Source organism: Oreochromis niloticus, linkage group LG22 (assembly GCF_001858045.2).
Source record: "Oreochromis niloticus isolate F11D_XX linkage group LG22, O_niloticus_UMD_NMBU, whole genome shotgun sequence".
NCBI lineage: Eukaryota > Metazoa > Chordata > Actinopteri > Cichliformes > Cichlidae > Oreochromis > Oreochromis niloticus.
The window spans coordinates 38,874,598-38,892,774 of NC_031985.2; the positions used below are offsets into that span (position 1 = coordinate 38,874,598).

General features: G+C 41.2%; 1 protein-coding gene across 3 annotated transcripts in view; it reads right to left on the bottom strand.

The window, feature by feature from the left end:
* The window catches only part of thrb (thyroid hormone receptor beta), a 107,645-nt gene that overhangs the window by 19,109 nt on the left and 70,359 nt on the right, over window positions 1–18,177 (bottom strand). For 2 of the 3 annotated variants that reach the window (XM_005459724.4, XM_005459725.4), the window contains exons 3-4: window positions 9,359–9,428; window positions 7,191–7,241 (exon numbers count right to left, since the gene is read on the bottom strand). In XM_005459724.4, the coding sequence (XP_005459781.1) occupies window positions 7,191–7,241; window positions 9,359–9,365 (58 nt within the window). In that variant the 5' untranslated portion in view covers window positions 9,366–9,428. 3 annotated transcript variants of the gene reach the window in all.

Sequence of the window (18,177 nt, forward strand, 5' to 3'; positions counted from 1 at the left end):
CTGAGAAAGAGAGTCAGAGTGCAAAGCATCATGGGAAGAGACTTTTAGAGCCAAATATTACTGAATGCAATTTTGCATAATACACAACTGGAAAACGAAAACAAAGCTGACAAAAACATTTCAGGTAAACTTAAAACGCTCCACATTCAGGACATGATACAAGTGCAAGTGGGGGTTAAGTGGGGGTTTAATTAAAGTTAAATCTGCAAAAGGGATTTTTCTTATTAAAAGGACAGTTACTAGGCACACAGTGTCCTTCCAGAGCATTTTGTAACTAAACAGAGGAGTGGAAAGTGTAGATGCAGTGCATCTCTGTCTGTGTGCTTCATGTGTTAAAGGACAACTCTTTAATTTGGTGTTGAACTCTGTTTAACTGTACGCTCAACCTAATCTCCAATTAAACATTCATTCCATCTGGCATCAGTTCTGGCTTTTGGTCCAAAATAATTATGAAAACTTCCTGTTTGATGCTAAGATGACCTTTCAGGAAGTGGTCATCAAAAAGGAAAGGAATTATAACCAACCAGACTGGATGTAGCCCAAATTTCAGGTGAAACTACTCAAAGTGGTGCTACAGTGATGCGTGAATGCTTGCAAACTCTTTAGAGTCAATGTTTCTGCTTACATACAACCTGAGACATCCACAGATTTTCAGAAAACTGTCACAAAAAGTAGACAGAGAACAAAGTTAATCAAATAAAAGAAAAATGTTACAGTATTTCTTTATTTATTGGGAATTAAATCTATAGAAGTTTAGAAAATACAGGAAGCTCTAGGATTATGTGTATATATATATATATATGTATATATGTATGTATGTATTAGTAAACTTGACTTGGCTGGATCTGTCCCTGAACCAAACCAAATAATCTCGATCAATGCAAAGTTGTTACATCAAAGAACGGTCAAAGAGGGAAAACGTTCATGCTTTGCAAAGCTTCATAGTTCTGACATCAGTACAACAGAAATTATATGAACCGAAGAGAGAAGGTAGTTCAAGGTCTTCTATACTGGAAAAGTTGTATGAAGAGGAAGACCGATCTGCAGAAACATAGTATTCCACTAACTGGGTGACGTAGCAAACACAGTTTTAGCCACAACTAGTTCAGGCTAACTGGTATAAGTACTCCTGATAGGAAATATGTATACCACATACAGGAAGTAAAGCTTAACTGTGGACTGAACAAAGAGCCAAAGCATGGCTGCTGTTTTCTGTTGTGTCCACAGTACCTACAGAAAGAAACATCTACCTTTAGTCAGATCTGTGAATTTGAAAGAAAACTGGATTAGACAGCACAGTGCATTGTCATTAAGACACAATGTGAGTCAAGGACACGGCATGTTTCCGTTCTAAATTAACTATTTGTGAAGGTGATATTAAGTATATTAATACACCTGGTTCTGAGACTTAGGATAACCCCATTCTCAGCTGTCGAGTGATCATTGTGAACTCACTTTTGCCTTCTCAAATGAATTCATCACAGTACAGATTAACCAATGTTGTGGGAATATCCTTTAAGACATCACACAGTTTTTGCAGATTTGTTGGCTGCACATGCCACGATGACAGTTTCCATCCATTCAAACACATCCCAAAGGTTCTCTGTTGGATTTAAATCTAGTGACTATGGAGCATTTTTAGTACGGTGATGTTCAAGAGTCCAGGTAGAGATGATCTGAGCTTTGCTATAGCGTGTTATCCAGTTGGAAGCAACAATGCTTAGGTAGGCTGTGTATTTAAATGATTGGTATACGGGGCCCAAATATCCCCCACACCATTACATCACCACGAGCCTTAGCCACTGACAGCACGCAGGACACGTCTGTGCTTTGTTATTTACACTAAATCTTACCCTACCATCTGAATGCGGCAGTGTTACATGGAGAGGATAAAACATCGTTTCATCAAACATGATGAAAAATGCAGACTGAATTCAACCTTAATTGAAACTTTTCCCTGCTTGTGAGACTGGCCTTGCTGTCCTGCATAAAGTTCATTCATACTGGAGGTTATTTGTGGTAGCAAGCATAAGTCAAATCAACCAGATTAATCAGTGTGTTTGCAATTCAAGAAACCCTTACACGCCCCGAGTACTCACAAACACAGTGTGAACATTTTAGGAATTCTCCACCCAAATGTGGATTTCTAAGAAGAACTGTGGGTCTTTAATTCAGGTTTAAATAGCAGTTTTCTTTTTTTCAGTGATCTTATTTTGTTCATTAGCATATGAAAGAAATTTAACTCAGTTCTTGAAGATGATTGACATGCTGAAGTCATTGGAAACTTTATTTTATAATTAACTTTTGACCTTACATTAGACAGAAAACCCCAACAGTGAGATGACCCCCTATGAGCAAGCGCTTGGGTACAGTGGGAATTAAAAAAGAACCTAATATAGAGAAATCTACCCTCTGTTTCTAGTCCCTGTCAGTACAGAGGTTTATTCTACTCTACTCTCGCTGCAGCATTTTGGCTCAGCTGCTTTTCAGGAACCTTAAAACACCCCAAACCCTGATAATAATGAATTACATTAGTCCAGTCTGGAGTTATAAATACATGAACTAGTTTTTCAGCAACACCCCGAGTTTTTTCTTTTTATTTTCTTTTTGCAGTCCTGCATATTTAATATGTGCACTGAAGAAGATTCCTCACAGTGTTACTGGAGGCCAAAGTCATGCAGATGTTTCTACGACTTTTAGGGCTGTGATGAATTCTGAATCCTCTTTCTTCAAATAAACCATTTTTCTGCATTTGATCAGTTAGCTCTTTTACAACAACTCTTTCAGGAATTTTAGAAATAAAACAAAGACTGGCCTAGTTACTGCTTTTTAAGTAACCATTTTTAAGTTCTGGTTCAATTACCAACACCTTAAAACCCTGAGGTACATAGCTCTTTATCAGAGACTGATCATATTTAGAAATGAAGCATCAGTTAATGACAGAACCTCTTTGAGTCTAATATGTCAGCAGGGGTCTAATGGGGACACTGATGGTGAGTATTGATCTTAACTCAGAAAGATTATTTAAACTGATTAATTTAAATATTTATGTTAGTTTAGTTAAATGTTTTAATCATTAATCTGTAGGGTCTTAAAAGCCAGAGATCGAATTCAATAGTCCATGTATAAGTGATTTACTCTTTGGTGCAGCTAAGAGCATTATATTATATATTATATATATATCCTTTTTTTTGTACATTTTTACAATTTTCTATTTTTTTTAGGACTTGTGGTGGCCTGAGAGCAAACGATGATGATTTGAGGGGATGAAAAAAGGAAAGAAGTCCTATGTAGGCGTGTTAAACTGCAACAATTTGAATGAATATTCAATGAATATTTCAACAGCTTAGTGCACTTTTATACAAAAAAAACACCCACTTACCTTTAGCTTTATTACAAACATGTTTAAAATGTAACATTTTTAAAAAGAACAAAGACCTTCTCCTTCACTTGTAAGGCTGTAAGTATCAGAGTGTAATAAAGTGATGGCAGGTCAGAGTGGTTCAGATTCATTTACATACGCACGGTGGTAAAACCAAAACACGTCCCATAAATCCAACAGGGATTTAGTGTGGGTAAGAATGATTGAACACACCAGCAAATCTATAAAACAATTACTTATGAAAGAAAAATCAATGTGTTGCCGTGGCAACGTCTGAACCTGACTGAAATGCTTTCATACAGAAAATGATTCCTAATTTTACTGCTGCAGACTTTATTTTTCACACATGGCTTTTGCAGGTTTTCTTCATTTCTATTAAATAAATAATGGCAGGATATAATAGGTCATGTGTCGTTATTATCTGAGGTTTTTGATTTTAGGAGCTGCTAATGACCTGATGATTAGTATTACTTCCTGATATGTGAAACCCTGCAGCTGAAAGAGGGGATACTTTGTTTTCACTGGGACTTATTGTAAAATTTAAATGAGCACACACACACACACACACACACACACACACACTAAAATCATTTAAACACAACACCTTATCGCTTCGCTGCATCACTTATTGAACAGCATTCTGTAAGTGTCTGGAACTGAGGAGCCACTTTAAAGAGCCACATGTGTTCTCATAGTTGCTGACACAGTATTTCATCTGTTCAGCAGTTCAGGGTTGACTTCTTCAGTTTTCAGTGGGTGACAGGGCTGCACTGCTGTGGAACCACGGTGTTGGCATGTGTGCAGAATGTGGTCTCAGGAAGGAAAGCTCCTTCTGAATATAATAATAATAATAATGGGATCTTTATAGATTTACTCATGCCATGTGCACTTATGCAACCTTGTCCCCTTTTAAGGACATTTCTTATCACTCCTTAAGCCCCAAGATGATTCCAAGCTACAGATCCTGCATAGCTGCTTAGACTCTATTAAAGCTTGGATGGCTGACAGCTTTCTCCGACAGAAGTTTGTGCTCCTGACAGATTTGTGTCTAAGGTAATAGAAACCTTTGGTCCCCTTGCATACATCTGCTAAACCCTCTGTCTCTGGGTAACTTTACACTTTTACATTGAAGCCCGTGTCAAATCTCTGCTTTTTGTTTTAAAAGCACTTAAGAAATATTGCCAAGTTAAGTCCCACAGTGTCACACTCTGAACTGTAAACTGTTATTGGTGCATATATTTCATCACATGTGCATCATTGTAATTCACTGTTCACTTGTCTAAGCCAAATGTCTCCAGCATGTTCACAATGCTGCAGTGAGGCTTCTACATCCTCACATATCACAGCTGCACTGACTTTTGGAGCTCTGCATGGAAAAGAACCTGCACACATCTGAGTATGTGCTCAGCAGGTCCCTGGGTCATGTGATCAGGGCTGTGCATTACACTGAAAACGAAGGAGTAACAGTGACCCCAGACTCTCTACCTCTGAGCCTGGTGGCTGTGGTCTCTGTGGTCTCTGTGATCTCTGTGGGCTCTGTGGGCTCTGTGATCTCTGTGGGCTCTGTGGGCTCTGTGATCTCTGTGGGCTCTGTGGGCTCTGTGATCTCTGTGGGCTCTGTGATCTCTGTGGGCTCTGTGGTCTCTGTGGTCTCTGTGGGCTCTGTGATCTCTGTGGGCTCTGTGATCTCTGTGATCTCTGTGGGCTCTGTGGTCTCTGTGATCTCTGTGGGCTCTGTGGGCTCTGTGGGCTCTGTGATCTCTGTGGGCTCTGTGGGCTCTGTGATCTCTGTGATCTCTGTGATCTCTGTGGTCTCTGTGATCTCTGTGGGCTCTGTGGGCTCTGTGATCTCTGTGGGCTCTGTGGTCTCTGTGGGCTCTGTGATCTCTGTGGGCTCTGTGGGCTCTGTGATCTCTGTGGGCTCTGTGGTCTCTGTGATCTCTGTGGGCTCTGTGGTCTCTGTGGGCTCTGTGGGCTCTGTGGTCTCTGTGGGCTCTGTGGTCTCTGTGATCTCTGTGGGCTCTGTGGGCTCTGTGATCTCTGTGGGCTCTGTGGGCTCTGTGATCTCTGTGGGCTGTGTGGGCTCTGTGGTCTCTGTGATCTCTGTGGGCTCTGTGGGCTCTGTGATCTCTGTGGGCTCTGTGGGCTCTGTGGGCTCTGTGATCTCTGTGGGCTCTGTGGTCTCTGTGATCTCTGTGGGCTCTGTGGGCTCTGTGATCTCTGTGGGCTCTGTGGTCTCTGTGGTCTCTGTGATCTCTGTGGGCTCTGTGGGCTCTGTGATCTCTGTGGGCTCTGTGGGCTCTGTGATCTCTGTGGGCTCTGTGATCTCTGTGGGCTCTGTGGTCTCTGTGATCTCTGTGGGCTCTGTGGTCTCTGTGATCTCTGTGGGCTCTGTGGGCTCTGTGATCTCTGTGGGCTCTGTGGGCTCTGTGGGCTCTGTGATCTCTGTGGGCTCTGTGGTCTCTGTGGGCTCTGTGGGCTCTGTGATCTCTGTGGGCTCTGTGGTCTCTGTGGTCTCTGTGATCTCTGTGGGCTCTGTGGGCTCTGTGATCTCTGTGGGCTCTGTGGGCTCTGTGATCTCTGTGGTCTCTGTGATCTCTGTGGGCTCTGTGATCTCTGTGATCTCTGTGGGCTCTGTGGGCTCTGTGATCTCTGTGGGCTCTGTGATCTCTGTGATCTCTGTGATCTCTGTGGGCTCTGTGGGCTCTGTGATCTCTGTGGGCTCTGTGGGCTCTGTGATCTCTGTGATCTCTGTGGGCTCTGTGGGCTCTGTGATCTCTGTGGGCTCTGTGATCTCTGTGATCTCTGTGGGCTCTGTGGGCTCTGTGATCTCTGTGGGCTCTGTGGGCTCTGTGATCTCTGTGGGCTCTGTGATCTCTGTGGGCTCTGTGGTCTCTGTGATCTCTGTGGTCTCTGTGATCTCTGTGGGCTCTGTGATCTCTGTGGGCTCTGTGGTCTCTGTGATCTCTGTGATCTCTGTGGGCTCTGTGGGCTCTGTGATCTCTGTGGGCTCTGTGATCTCTGTGGGCTCTGTGGTCTCTTCCAAACAGCTAAAAGAGCTTTTTAGAATTGTGTTTGACCAACATTTGTTTTCAGTTGGGGAAGGTTTGGGGAAACCTGCAGTCAGCTGAGGCTGAAGAAGTCACCTGGATGAGTGACGAAACGTTTCTCCCACAAAACGCTACGTCCAGATGAACAGAATCAACTTTTGGAGATTTACTTTCCTGGATGATTGAGAATGCATCAAGACGTTTGTTTTCAGTGTTGTGGTTGAAAGCTGCAAATAAAGCTTTACTTACTTATACATCTGGTTTTTGAACTATGTATCACTAACCACTTTGCTCTTTATTATTATTGTCATTATTATTACAGTGGGTGAATGTCCCACTTTGTGAAAGCAAACTCTAAATGAGCTCATGTCCTTCAAAAAGAACAAAATGTTTAAACATCTGACTTACTGTCTTCAGTTACTCTGCATGTTGTAACGTGATGTATGCAGCTTCCCAACATCGGTGAAACTGAAACGACTAGGGTATGATTTATATTGAACTGAATCTACACAAAAATGTTCTTAAATCAAATAATTCCAGTTTTTGAAACAAGAACACATGTGACGGTAAAATGACTAATGACACAAACTCTATGACACAATCTGTCACATCCTTTTAGGCTTTTCTGGAGAAGAAACATCAAATGTGGAGATAAAAAGCCCTTTTGAAGCTTTTCCTTGACAAAGCCGTACATCCAAAGCTACGCCATGCTGACAGAAGAAGGAAACAGCAGTGTAGAGAGGGAGGTGAAATATTACCATTTTGAATGGCCTCATCTTTCCAGCGGGGGGAGCATTTTTCTGCTGGCTCTAAAATAGATGGGAGAGGCACTTTAAAAAACATAAGCTACGTTGTCATTAAAACAGCTGAGAGAGAGAGAGAGGCTAATGCTGCTCTGCTTTGTGAACATGAACGTAAAAGCTTTCAGACTTTGGTCTAACAGAGCAGCAGGTTCATGTAAAAACTAAAACAGCATCTCAGATATCAAAGCGGTCGTTGTCCCCTTGGAGCTTATATGGTGAATGAAAGGTTAAGTTCATTTTGTCAGTGTGATACATGTGAGTGTAAGTCTGTTGGCTATGTAGGGATCGCCAGGTCACTGAGGTCACCCAGGCTGGTTAAATCCAATTCCAGCCCCGCTGACCTCACTGATGCCCAATTTGCTAGTTAAGTAAATAAATGCAGAGCTACATCCTGTCCTGGCTGTTTAATATAGGGCAGCATGGCTGCATGCAGCGTCCTGCCATCTTCACATTTCTTTGGTTGCCTTTTTGATGCTTTGATTTGGCCAGATGAAGTGGTTAGCACTGCTGTGTGTGTGGACAGGATGAATCATGTTATAGAAATGAATGGTTAGTATGTGTGTGTGTGGAAAAGAGTTGATTTTGCCATGAGGTTCAAGCTGAGACCTTTTTGATCTTGAAACATTTCACAGTTTAACAATGATCACTTTCACAGTGAGACACAGTTGCAGTGATTTCACCTGTTTCTGCTGAACTTATTGAAACATTGTTATCACTTTAACACAACGTGGACCTCTGGTGGTGAGGGCAGACTATCACTGTCCAACCAAAGTGTAGACTTCAAACTGTCTGACATGCAGTGTTCGGGGTTTTATACTCGTCACTGATCTCTGCCAACAAACACTTTGGAGAAAAAGAGGATCACTGTGCATCAGTCCTGCTGCTCGAAGGGGCTTTCCTGCTATGAGTGTGAGCATCTTCTGTCAGTTACAGCTACCAGGTTAAAATGTTAGGTCATCTTTACAAACTGATTATTGAGACCTGACCATGTTTTTAAAGCCATTTCCAACAGCTACAGAGGGAAAAACTGGCTGAGCACGATCACTTAATAACAGACACACGGTCAGGAAATTCCCTGACAAATGGAAAAAGTGGATTACTTCTAAGAGCAGTGCTGATATTTGGTGATTTCTTGTTCACTAACATTTGTTATGTGCTTGTTTCTGTTTCTTTGCTGTCATAATATGAAAATGCAGTTTAAAAATAGGTTTTAGAAAAGTTCCGTTTCATGGTAATGCAGCAGCAGTTTTAACTGCAGCTATGATACGAATCAAGTTCCTACTGTTGCAATTTCATTTGTTGTACTTTCCAAATCACTTCTTTTAAAAGGATGGTCATAATTCAAACACTTAAACTTATTATTAGGTCTTGACTCCCTTTTGCTTCTTCTCTGACGAAAATTTGCTTCCACAGCTCGTAACACTATCATGCAGTCTGTCCTGGATCTGTACATCGAGTCTGACTGATTCAGCTCTGTCATACTGTACATGTTAAAGCACTCATTAGCTTAATGGGGTTGCACACTGCTGATTCGATCCTGAACTGCAATAAAAACGGATTTTTAAAGAATTCTGTTGAGGAGTTAATAGGTTATTATGTCAGACTTTAAACAGTTCCAGTAGTGTTTGTTTAGCACCAGCTCTTTCACAGGCTGAATGACTGACTGCTGTCAGATTATGTGTGGAAACTGTGGGGTGCCACAGTAAACCTCACACTTCATTTCTGACCTCGTTGCCGAGCAGCTGACAAATAAACTGTGAACCAGAGGTCCTGATGTCAAACCGGCTCAGTGAGAAGTCACACAGCGCTGACACAAAGTCATTCTACTGGTTATTGTGTAGCAGGTCAAATATGTGCTTTACTCATGTTATCTAACACGGTGTTCGGAAAGTACTCGACGGATTACTGGCGTTACAGAAGTGCTAACCTGTATACTTGTATTTTGCTTAATGTTGCCGGAGTATTGTTTCCCCGACGTGATCAGAATTAACGAGCAAAACAGAGTATTTGCTGTTCTTTTAGTTTTCACATCAACTTTCACACCAACTAAAAAAATAGAGAATAATAAGACTTTTCTTTAGGTTCCATCATATTTGGAGTGAAGCTGGCAGTGTGAGGCTTACCTGACATACTGGTGGGGCTTCAAGGCAAAGACGTCATCCTCAGAGCCTCATCAGACATCTGGGTTCCTACCTACCCAAACACAGAAACAAACCTTCAGTCATTCTTTATCTTAACAGAGCAACTTCACACTTCTACACACATTTCCTCACAGCTCGTCCTTCTCTCCTGTATCATTTTAAAAACATAAAGTTACAGGAGAAAACTGGGTGAGACATGATCAGCCAATGTTTCTGTCATCGTTATATTAAATGAAACTCAGCACAGGCTGCCAGCTCTCAGTTCTTTTCCTCTGTGCAGGATGACATCTAGTGGTTAAACGCTAACACTCAGTTCATGTAACGTCTCAGGGTCCAGGTATCATTTCTTTCCCTCTGAGGTTTTGTTTTGCACTGTAATTTGCTGACAGTTGATTTTGCTGTGCATCCAACACACAAACAACACAGAAACAACACACTGTACACAGCAGGCTTTCAATCAGCTGTCATCTCTGCTGCAACGTCCTTGTTTCACTGTTTGTCAGCTCAAGGTTACTCTCAGCAGTAGTTCTTATTTGCGCTTATGTTTCATGCTCGTTTATGCAAAATAGGTGTTTATAATGCATACAGCACTTAAAACAACTGCACTCATGTAACAACTTCATGTGCCAACAAAGATCATGTGACATCATCAGAATCATGGTGTCAAACATAAGGCCCGGGGCCCAGAATTGGTTTGGCAAAGACTCCAATCCAGCCTGCTCGAAGCACGTTTCACAGCTTTCTCTGACGATAAAGACTCTGCCTGGCTTTGCCATTCACAGGACACCACAGTAGTGAAAGACGAAGTAACGACAAACACTTGGATGAGAGACAAGGTTTTGTTTTCCATCATCTACTATAAAATTTATGTTTTTATCCTAGTGGTCTCACAGTTAATTAACAAAACCTGTTTTATAAACAGTCTGGGGGATGAGCTAACGTTTACATCGTTATCATGTAAAGAAACTCAGATGTACTGTTACATTAAAATATCTCAGGGATTAAATGTTTTACACTGACAGGATGGTTTCACTGGTCCAACTTTTTGGTTGTTCTTTGCTAAATTGTCTTATGTGTAGACATAACACTGGTTCATCCTTTGAGCTTTTAATGCTAGAATGACTCACAGGGTTGTGGTGAGAGGCTTAACAGCCACAGAGACCAACAAGGATCCACACAAAATGTAAACTTCACTATTTGCCTTTCAAAATTCAGATAATGTCTCTTTTCCTTTCACAGGGCGATACATCTGATGCTGAGTGTTTGTCTGATAAACAACTGTCAGTGCAACAGTTTATTGAAAAATGAATAATAAATAATAAATGAACCAAGGCCACAGCAGCACATACACAGTGCACAGTGCAGCAGCACAGAGTCACAGCGTGCAGCTGAAACTGTAACTTGCCACAGTAAGACGAGAAAGCAGGAAGCTGAATGTCCTTGAGCAGCTGTGCTCAGGAGGCCACCTCCACATATACGCATCACACTTTCCTGTAGCTGAAGCCACAACAAGAGGACTCCACCTGATTGAGATTGGACTGATTAGAACATGGAAGGGCGCTCTCTGCTCACATAAGCATGTATCCTCTCCCTGCACGCTGATCAAACCTCACGTTTAAAGTACTGTCACTGTGCTTTTAAATATCCACACCTGACACTTGCACAGTGGATAAAAAAGCGTCAGCATGAAATATCTTCAAGGTTTATTAAAAAAAAGATTGGAGGATGCAAATATAATCATGAATAGGTCAGGATGCAGCCTTCAACACAGTATAACTAAAAAGAAATGAATTAAAAATGAAGTCAAACAGAGGTCAGGTCAAGTATTACATGGTAACATTGACTGAACACACATGTGGGTATTCCTGAGGACCACCTCAAGATAAGGATCACCAAAAGTCTGGATGCAAACAGGAATACCTGAGTGTTTGTTCCCTGGGTCGTAGGTGCCTGGAATCTGAGGTTACACGTGGTGGTAACATCGTTTGGTCAGGCCCTATATACAATCTGCACTTCAATCCATTATATACCTGAAACTAATATGTTTTATTAAGCAGCGAAAAACCAAACTGCCTCGGGTCAATGTATTTCTGGACACAACTGTACTGTTAGGCCGATATTGTCCTTGAGTTTTGCAGCTTCATCATTTCATTGTGTCGAGTCTGGTGACAATGGGCAGAACTTCAGTCAGATGAATCAAGACACATCATGCACAGCATAGCTGCACAGGTTTAGAAGATGTGTAACCGTCTGGGTTACTGTCATCATGCTGCCATGGCTTTGGCCTTTAAAAAGTAAGGATCAGGTCTCCATTAGACCAAGTATTAAAACAGCCAATCACGTTCCCTTTGTAACTCTATATTCAGTTTCAAAAGCTCATTCCCAAAAAGCTCAGGAAAAAAAAATCAGATGCCTTAGAGCATTATGGGAAACTTTGCTTCAGTTTGCTATTTTTTTTTTAACCCTAAAGAACATTTAATATGAGACAACAGCTGGGAAGGCCTCACAACTGGATCCATCCTACCACAGAGACGATGGAGGAAAACAAAAAGCTTCAAACCAGCCAAGAAAATGACTATTAAACTAAGCAAATTCTTCATGGGGTACATTTCCTCTATAAACAACCTTTGTAACCATAGAAACAATAAACTCAAAGTGGAAAAAGCAGTCAGTTCCAACAGAGACGCAGGGACACTTGTGCAGCAATAACCCGAATCAGATATGCTAGTTATCAATGTCTTGGTTTTAGTACAATCGATCAATGATGTTGCCTCTAATAAAAAACTAAAATAAATAATAGAACACTATGGACAAGATTAATATTACACAGTGAGGAAACATGGTGGTATGAGGTGTGAAAGTCTTAATGAGTCTGTTAGTAAATGTCCTGGTGAGTGATGCAGAGGATGATCCATGATGGATAACAGGGCTTTCTACCACAGTCTTGTTTCTGTTTGGGTCTAGGATCATCGGACTAATGAGGTGACGTCACTGTGACAACTTCAATTCAGGTACCAAACAATTTGAGTTAATATAAGTGCAGATCTGAGACTTTAGAATGAGTCTGTTTGTTGTATGATGAATTTTATGCTGTTGATAGTGATGCTTAACAAACCCCTCCTAGCAGTTTTTCAGGGTCCTGAAAGAAGTCTTACTCTATATTTAACACATAAAATGTACGGACACCGTGTTGGAGCTACTGGTGTGAATTCTTTCACCCTGAAAATGTTTTCCACTGAAATTTCCTTTTTACACTTTTTTACATTTACACTGGTCCCTCGTTTATCGCGGGAGTTACGATCCAAAAATAACCCGCAATAGGTAAAATCTGCGAAGTAGCCAACTTTATTTTTTACAATTATTACAGATGTTTTAAGGCTGTAAAACCCGTCACTACACACTTTATACACTTTTCTCAGACAGGCATCGACATTTCCACACGTTTCTCTCTTGTTTAAACACTCTCAAAGTTCAAACCTTGAAACCAAAGGAACCCGCAGGAGCCTTTGTCGGTGCAAAACGTCTCGTCGACATTGTTGTTTGTTGGGGAGAAAACTTACAAACATACATTGCAGCACTTCAGAGTCACACTGCTAGGATAGAAGATTTATGTAAATTTGACAAGCTGAACGCTTTCTGTACTGTACAGGAGACACAGCACGGGATTGATTGACAGTGGTCTACAGCCAATCAGGACACAGAACACAATGCGCTTTAAAAAAAAGAAAAGAAAAAAAGAAACAAACATAGAAAATTGCATTAAAAAAATCAGCGAAACAGCGAGGCCGCGAAAGGTGAAGCGCGTTATAGCAAGGGCCCACTGTACCTGATATTTTGTAACATTTTTAAATTGTTAAACTGGAACAATTCCGTGTTGACCTCAGTCACAGAAGTGTTTCAACTCTGGCCTTTTGACCTGACTGCTGAAGGAAACATTGATCTTTTTAGACAGATGCTAACTGTAACCTGTTGAATAAGCGCGAGCTAATTTCAATGGGACTTCTGTTAAAATGACTGAAGTCATCTGTGAAATAACAGCCGCCTGTGTATGTGCCCTTAAACTAAACACACTAAACTCTGTTCTACAAGGTGCATGAGCGCACAATGAGGCTATGAGAGGGAGGCTGGGTTAAGACATTCGACTGAGCAATCCAGTGGCATTAATGAACATGAACTAATGGGCTACTGTCAGTGCTTGTACATCCAGAGTGCAGCAGCCCTTTAAACTAAGTCATCAGCCCAAAGGTTTGTCAAATGCCCAGTATGCCAGATTCCCAGTCCAGCCCTTGATTAGGCTAAAGATAAGATTATGTCACATGAGCAGGTTCCTTAATGGTGTAGGGTTAGGGTTATGGTGTGATGTTGCTGTGTAAGTAACATACACAACCGTTAAGTGATTGATTCCTTTTCTGTAAATGCAGTTTGGGAGTAATGGACAAATCTTATATAGTGACGTTCCAGGACCATCCAAACAGGTCAAATATGTTTGGTTTGTTAAAAACATGTAGACTGATGCCGCATGAGGAAATGCATAATCTTCATTTAACAGCCACATGTACTGCACTCTTCAGAGGAAGTATTTCAAGACAACCTGATGCCATCAGACAGGAGGTCCACAGATGGTAAAAGGGATACAGAGTTTATACAGCTCAGTGCTCTTTATGACTTTCGATAATTACAATTTCTGCACATTACTGTCCCGACTTCCACTGCAGGCAGCATTAGCTGCAATAGCTGAGAGCAGAACAGCCTACTAGACAGTTTTTCTACCTGCTTTTGAAAGGACAGAAGCACTGCTACCGGTGGAGCGATGGTATTTCTCATATTTCTCTGCTTGAAGTGCATGTGCAGGTATTGATTTTTACTCTAGAGTTTCCTGGAACAACTAAACGCCCCACTGAGGTCCTGAAACAATCAACCTTTTGTTTTTTGCTTGTTGAAAATGCACCAAGTTGTGATGATCATCAATTTAAACTGTAGCCTTTTGTTTCTCTGAGTGTCAAGTTGTGCACCAGGTTGTGTACAGAGTGCTACACAAACACCATAAATAAATGTGAAACTCTCTCATAGCTGTACTTTCATCAGGTAACTGAAGTCAGAAATGTAAAAACGCTCGGGTAAGGACACAACATGCTATACAAATGGCTTCAATACGTATGGTGGATTTAAAGATCACATTTGTTGTGCTTCAGTTTGACTGGGCTGATGGAGTGAATGAAGACCAGGTTTGGGAAAATCCAGACCAAGACACAATCACCCACAGTTAGGCTAACACAGTCGAACACAAAGATGAATGAAACTCAAATGGTCACCAAAGTCATCGAGTTTCAGATCCCACATGAAAGCAGCTTCTGTCTGTTGGAATCAGATTTGAGCCACAGCTGGAGTCAAATCACAATCATGTGATCTTCTCTGGTCACAAAGTGAAACCGTAGTCAGTGCATACTGTCCTTTACAGATGTCACATCTTACAACTGCAAGCACACTGAACTCTATTTGCTTGGAAGCCAGGTTTACTCAAGGGTTTGCACTGCCTTGAGGCTGTGTTTTTCCCCCTGTGGATGAACACAGAGTAGTTTGCTGAAGACTACGGGTCTTGTTTACAATCCTAAATAAGCCTTTGTGTATATGCCTGTTTATCAGCTAAAAAAATCAGACCCGTACAAATTGATTAGGGCCTTAAAAACATAATGATAAAATCTTAATTCCTGTGATGTGGTATGGTTTCAGCATCAGTCCTTGTTTATGGAGAACTTTTGGTGAGGGTAAGGGTAAGTACCGTAAAACCTGCTTTTCCACAATCTGAAGTCTGAATTAGGGATTCGATAGATTTCCATGAATTACTTTCAGTTTGGGTGTAACATGGAAGTGGACACCAAAAAGCCTCTCACTGTGGGACTACTGATGGTATTTATCTTATTAATGGATATTTTACTGTTGGTGTTAAAAATAATTTCTTCTCCAAAATGTCCAGACAGACACACTAACAAACCAACACTACATCAGGTACAATTACTCTGAACTGAACAGAGGGTAAATGGCCTGGTTCTTACTCTATCTGAGCACTCAAAGCACTTTATACAACTTGTACATTTACCCATTCACTTTTTTTCTACGCTGCTTCCTATCTAACATCACACTCCGATGGATGCATCGGAGAGCAACATAGTCAGTTAAGGATATTTGGCATGCAGACTGGAGCAGACTGGGATTGAACCATCAACCTCCCAGTTAGTAGGTGACCTGCTCTACCACCTGTCACTTACAGCCAGGCCACAGACACATCTGAGGCAACAACAGAGGGAAAACAGAGTGGCTATAAAGAAAGACGTGTGACTTACAAGTATGTGTTCAGAATCCTGAGGTAAGGCAGGAAACAGGAAATAGGCCGTCGTTAGGCACATGCTGTACACTTCCTCGTTGCTATCATCCAAGGACCAGATTAACTGATAGTTACTGACGAGTACTACAGGAAAATGAGGCTGTATACATTTCATTGTGCATTTTTATTTCCTTTATACTTTCTTTTATATAAAAGTTCAGCTGATCTATGTCTGAACTTGTAACCTTGTTCTCTCAGCATTGAATTGGAGAACTGCAGATTTTAACTGCTGAGCATTTTAATTTCCCTTCATTATCTTTATTGTCTGTTATTAGTTAGTTTTACTTATTTTCTTCCAGTGTAATTACCTTGCAAAACCTTTTGGCAGAGGGTAACGGATACGCGAGGGACACAAAATAAATGAAAAGCATGCTTGTGCATCACCATGCTCCACTTTTAAACAAGTTTTCTAACTGTAATGTACCGTCACCACATACATCCTTCAAACCAGACCCAGCTGACAGAAACTGAAGCTGCATGAAAGTCTGGGTCAACACTTCTTAGTAAAACCGTTGTAGTGGTGTTTAGCTAACAGAGCAACACAAAATCATACAATGCATTTCCAGGTTTGCCTACATTAACATTCCTGCCAACTTTTACAAGTGCTGAAATGTAAACATGCCATTACTGTCATGTTCATAAACACGATCACCACACCTTAATTCATTTCCTTGTACTGTAGTCCCGTTAATTATTCTTTTGGCTAGTTCAGTTGCCCAAGTCTCGTTTTAGTTTGGTCATTAGCTCCTCCTATCGTTTAGTTAATTTTGCTGCGTTAGGTTTAGCCTTCTTAGAATAATTTCAGAATCAGTTTTCTGTGTCTGAGTTGGTTACCAGCACAAAAAATATTTGTTTTTAATGGTTTACTCATCAAGCAAAGTTACAGACTCTCAAAGTGAATCTCAACCAGACCTACTACCAGGGAGCTTCTTAACTAATGCAGCGACCTCTGTCAGTGTAATAGATGTGGCTTCCCGTGAGTTTTCAGGCTCTGCCTTCTCTATGTTGGAAGTTTTGCCTCGGTTCATCAAAGTGCCTTTTCCACCGCTCTACAATATCCCAAATCTGGGTCACCAGTTCTTCCCTCTGACTGAGCACTGCTTGAGCCAAGCCCTGGTTTCCCTTCCTGAGTCCCGGGAGAGCTTGCCAGAACAGGGCTCTCAAAAGCCCTCTTCGATGACCTCCTCTACCAAAGCTGCAGTCCTTTTGGCCCTTTAATACTGTTGTTGCTTTCTTCAGCTTCAGGTTCGTCTGGCAGCCGCCCTGCACTTTGATTTAACTCACTAGGCAGTGATCAAATAACAGGTCTGCTCTTATCAGATGATACAACAGCAAAGTCGATCATTGCCATGTAGACTATGTACACTATGCATATCTTGTGCTTGAGCATGGTGTTTGTTATGGCCAACCCATGCCTAGCACAGAAGTCAAAACTCCACATTGATTTGGATCAAGCAGACTCTTCCTTCCATCGTGCCTCTCCGGGTCTCTGTCAAAGTGTTAAAGTCTCCCAGGAGAACTATGGAGACCGCAGGTGGAGCCTCTTCAAAGACCCACCAACACCCAAATAAAATATCTGTGGGTGGTGCATCCACGTAAATATGTCATGTTTTGCCATTTTCAAGCAACAAAACAAGCAACAAGAATTTCTCTCTTTTTTTTTTCATGAATTAGCTCATTGGTATAGTCAGGGTGATTGAAGTTATATTTATTTGATTTTATAGCAACTTCTGTTTTTTAATTGCCTTCTAATTAATCTGTTATAGGGCATCTGATTTTAACATTTCTCATTTTAAGGGTTCATGAATAAAATATTTGAAATAAGCAGGGAAATAAAGGATTTAAAAAACGGTCCGACAATGAAGGTTTCATTGTTGTTTGTTGTCACAGCCCATAGCTTGTGGCCTTATGTGAGAGTGAGAACAAGTAACAAGCAACAGCTTCACTTTCACACACAGCTCTCTCTTCACCACACCAGACCATTACAGCGTCCAATCCATTTCCCATTTATCCTTTTCATGCTTGTGAGCGTCCTCCAGATACTTGAACTCTTCTGCTTGGGACACCAACCCGGAGACGGCACAGGGAATTTTTCTGTCTGAGAACAATGATCTCAAATGTGCTAATTCTCATTCTGGCCGCTACACACATCATCTGCATAAATCAGAGATGAGATCATATGGCCACGAAACACAACACCTTCCAGCCTTAGGCTGCCCCAAGACAATCTGTCCACAAAAATTATGAATGTAATCGGTGAAAAAATGTTAACAGAATTTTTAAATGTTAGAATACCTGTCACAGATAAAGTATAGGTGTGATAAATAATAATGGGAGCAAAATGGCCCAAGCCAGTTATACTTGTTGTATATAAGAGCTTGGTCACCTGAGGTTTAAGTATAGTTTGCTGCTAACTACT